Consider the following 2643-nt stretch of genomic DNA (forward strand, 5'->3'; position numbering starts at 1 on the left):
ACACACACACACACACACACACACACACACACACACACACACACACATCATTTTACCAAAAAAAAAAAAAATAGCAAGGACAGCTCCAGAAGAAAAAACATTCCAAGCAGAGTTTGAATTTGATTTATGTCATTCAGGTCTTATTCTTTTTTATAAGGAAAGTCATTTAAATTCTCTGCCTCATTTTCTTCATCTGTTAAATAAAGGGTTAAAACTAGGTAATCTAGAAAGTCTCTTCTCAATCTAAATCTATGTTTATGACTTATAGTTGAGGTTAGGCTAAAGCATTATCTGGTTTTGCCTTTAGCCAGAACTACACTGGTCTTCCCTACTTACCCGTGATCAGCACAGCTCTCTTGTCCAAAGGTAGCATTTCTTGACTGGTTGAATAAGACAAAGAGATGCAACATGCCAGGGAGAACAGAGTCCAACCCCAGAAGATCGACAAACTGGAAAAGCAATAGACTCCCCAAAGGCAGAGCAGAACTGAGTGACAGAGCACCACTGGAGAGCTCCCAGTTCTGCTCTGACTCTTCTTAAATTTGTACAGAGCTATTGCTCCTAACACCACAGTAACACCCAAAGGGAGCAGCCTGCTTTCCCAAGAGAAAGGATTCATCCTCAAAGCCTAGAGGTCATACGCGTCTGTGTCTGTATAGAAGCTTCACCACCTAAGGCAGCCTGGGCAATGAGAACAGAGGTGAAGGCAGAGCAAAATAAAGCACACCTTGAATGGGCATGGCCTGAGCCAAATCACAAAGGGGCATGTTTCAAGTGGGTTATCTAAGCTCCTGTCTACTGGGATACAAAGGCCAGTGTACTTCCTCTTCCCTTACTCTGCTCCTTCCAGCTCCACCTTTGGAGGGATAACCCTAGCTGGATAATGATTGACAGAGTTAGCCCTAAACAGTAACAAGCCCTAATCCAGGAGGAAATGAGACTACTCCACTTTCCATCATAGACTCCTAGGACCATGGGACTTTAGGGTGTAAGGTGCCCTGGGAAGCCCCCATTCTAAACTGCCTCCTTTTATAAATAAAGAAACTAAAGCCCTGATGAGAAGAGACATTACCCAAGGTGACACAGGTCAAAAGGAGCAAAGCCAGGTTTCCAACACAGGTGTCTCACTACAGACAGGGAACAAAATAATAATCATACAAACTGATTTAAATGCCACTTTGTCTATAAAGCCCTTTACACAATATTACTTCATTTAAACCTCACAATAACACTGTGAAGTGGATACTGCTTATATTATCACCCCCATTTTACAAATCAAGAAAATGATTCCTAAAGGTTAATTGCTCCTAGGCATGCAGTTATTAACTGCTGGAGGTAAGATTTGAATCCAAGAGTCCTTGACTCAAAGCCCACTGTTCTTTCTGCTACACTATGAATTTGTCAAGATCGACGTTGAGATAAAACCATTTCACTATATAACAAAGGCTCCTTCTTTAACAACTCTCCACGTTTGGACAACTAATAGAAAAATATGAATTTTTACAATAATAATAAATTCTTACATTTGTAAATTATTTTAAAGTTTTTGAGTCACTTTCACAGATATGGTCTCATTTGATTCTACATCAAGTCTGTGAAACAGGTGACAAAAGCACTATTTCCTCTATTTTACAAATGAAGAAACTAAGGTCCAGAGTGAAGGAGCAATTTGCCTACCGTCATACTGTTGGCAAGTGGCTGAGTGAGAACTAGAATCCAGATATTCTGGTTTCAGCTCAGTGTTTTTTTCCACTACTCCAAATTGCCTGTCTTTCAAAGCTATAAAGGATATCTGACAAATAGGGTGAAGGAAATCCTATCTCAAGACTCCAATAGAACAGGACCTCACAGTACTTTAGAAACAATATGTTCCTTTTTTTAAGACATGGAACCATTTTGTATAGCTTTAAGAAGGGTCAGAGAAAGTCTTCCAATAGTCCTTTCCTGGCATAAAGAAAATGGAATTGAACTCTATTTATTGATTTAAAAGCTCTGCCCTTCATCAACCAAAAAGAAAATTAAGATGGGACTCCACAGATCATGGATAACTCAGTCAAGTATTCTTCTATAATCCATTAAATTAGATCCTTACAGGAAAAGATGTATCTACCTAAATGAGAAAAAAAAACAAGTCTGGACTATTATGGATTCCTTTTATCTTCCAGGTTGTTGTTTTTTTTAATGTTGGAAGGATATTATATTTTTAAGGCAGCACTAATAAAACAATACATTTACAAAATGGCAAAGGGCTTTTTGGTTGCTTAACATTCTTCCATTAAACTCATGTATTTCATTTCCCAGTAAAGAACTGGCATGAAATGTCAAACCAAGTTTCACCTGAATAAAAGTTGACCATGATTTTGATTAAAAATTCTATTGCTCAGAATTCTAAAGTTCATGGTAAATCCATTTCACAGATACTGTACATGTCTTGTACAATACTTTGGAGGCATTGGTAATTTTTGAAGAGAATATATGTCTTTTCACAAAATTCTTAAAAATAAAATATAAACTAGGCTATCAATGAAGCATGAAAAATTCTTTTATTTAAGGAAAATTATCAAGAAAACCCCAAAAGGTAAAATCATTGAATCTACTAATCAGGAAGTAAAACAGTTTGTGAGAAGGTCAATCATACATTTG

The 2643-nt window shown here is 37.3% G+C and overlaps 1 protein-coding gene across 1 annotated transcript in view; it reads right to left on the reverse strand.

The window, feature by feature from the left end:
• The window catches only part of HSD17B2 (hydroxysteroid 17-beta dehydrogenase 2), a 90235-nt gene extending 89616 nt beyond the window's left edge, over positions 1–619 (reverse strand). Inside the window, exon 1 of the mRNA XM_044663649.1 lies at positions 337–619. Within this exon, the coding sequence (XP_044519584.1) occupies positions 337–619 (283 nt within the window). The remainder of the gene's footprint in view (positions 1–336) is intronic.
• Between the last annotated feature and the right edge of the window lie 2024 nt (positions 620–2643).

This window comes from Gracilinanus agilis, chromosome 2, assembly GCF_016433145.1.
Source record: "Gracilinanus agilis isolate LMUSP501 chromosome 2, AgileGrace, whole genome shotgun sequence".
Taxonomy (NCBI): Eukaryota; Metazoa; Chordata; class Mammalia; order Didelphimorphia; family Didelphidae; genus Gracilinanus; species Gracilinanus agilis.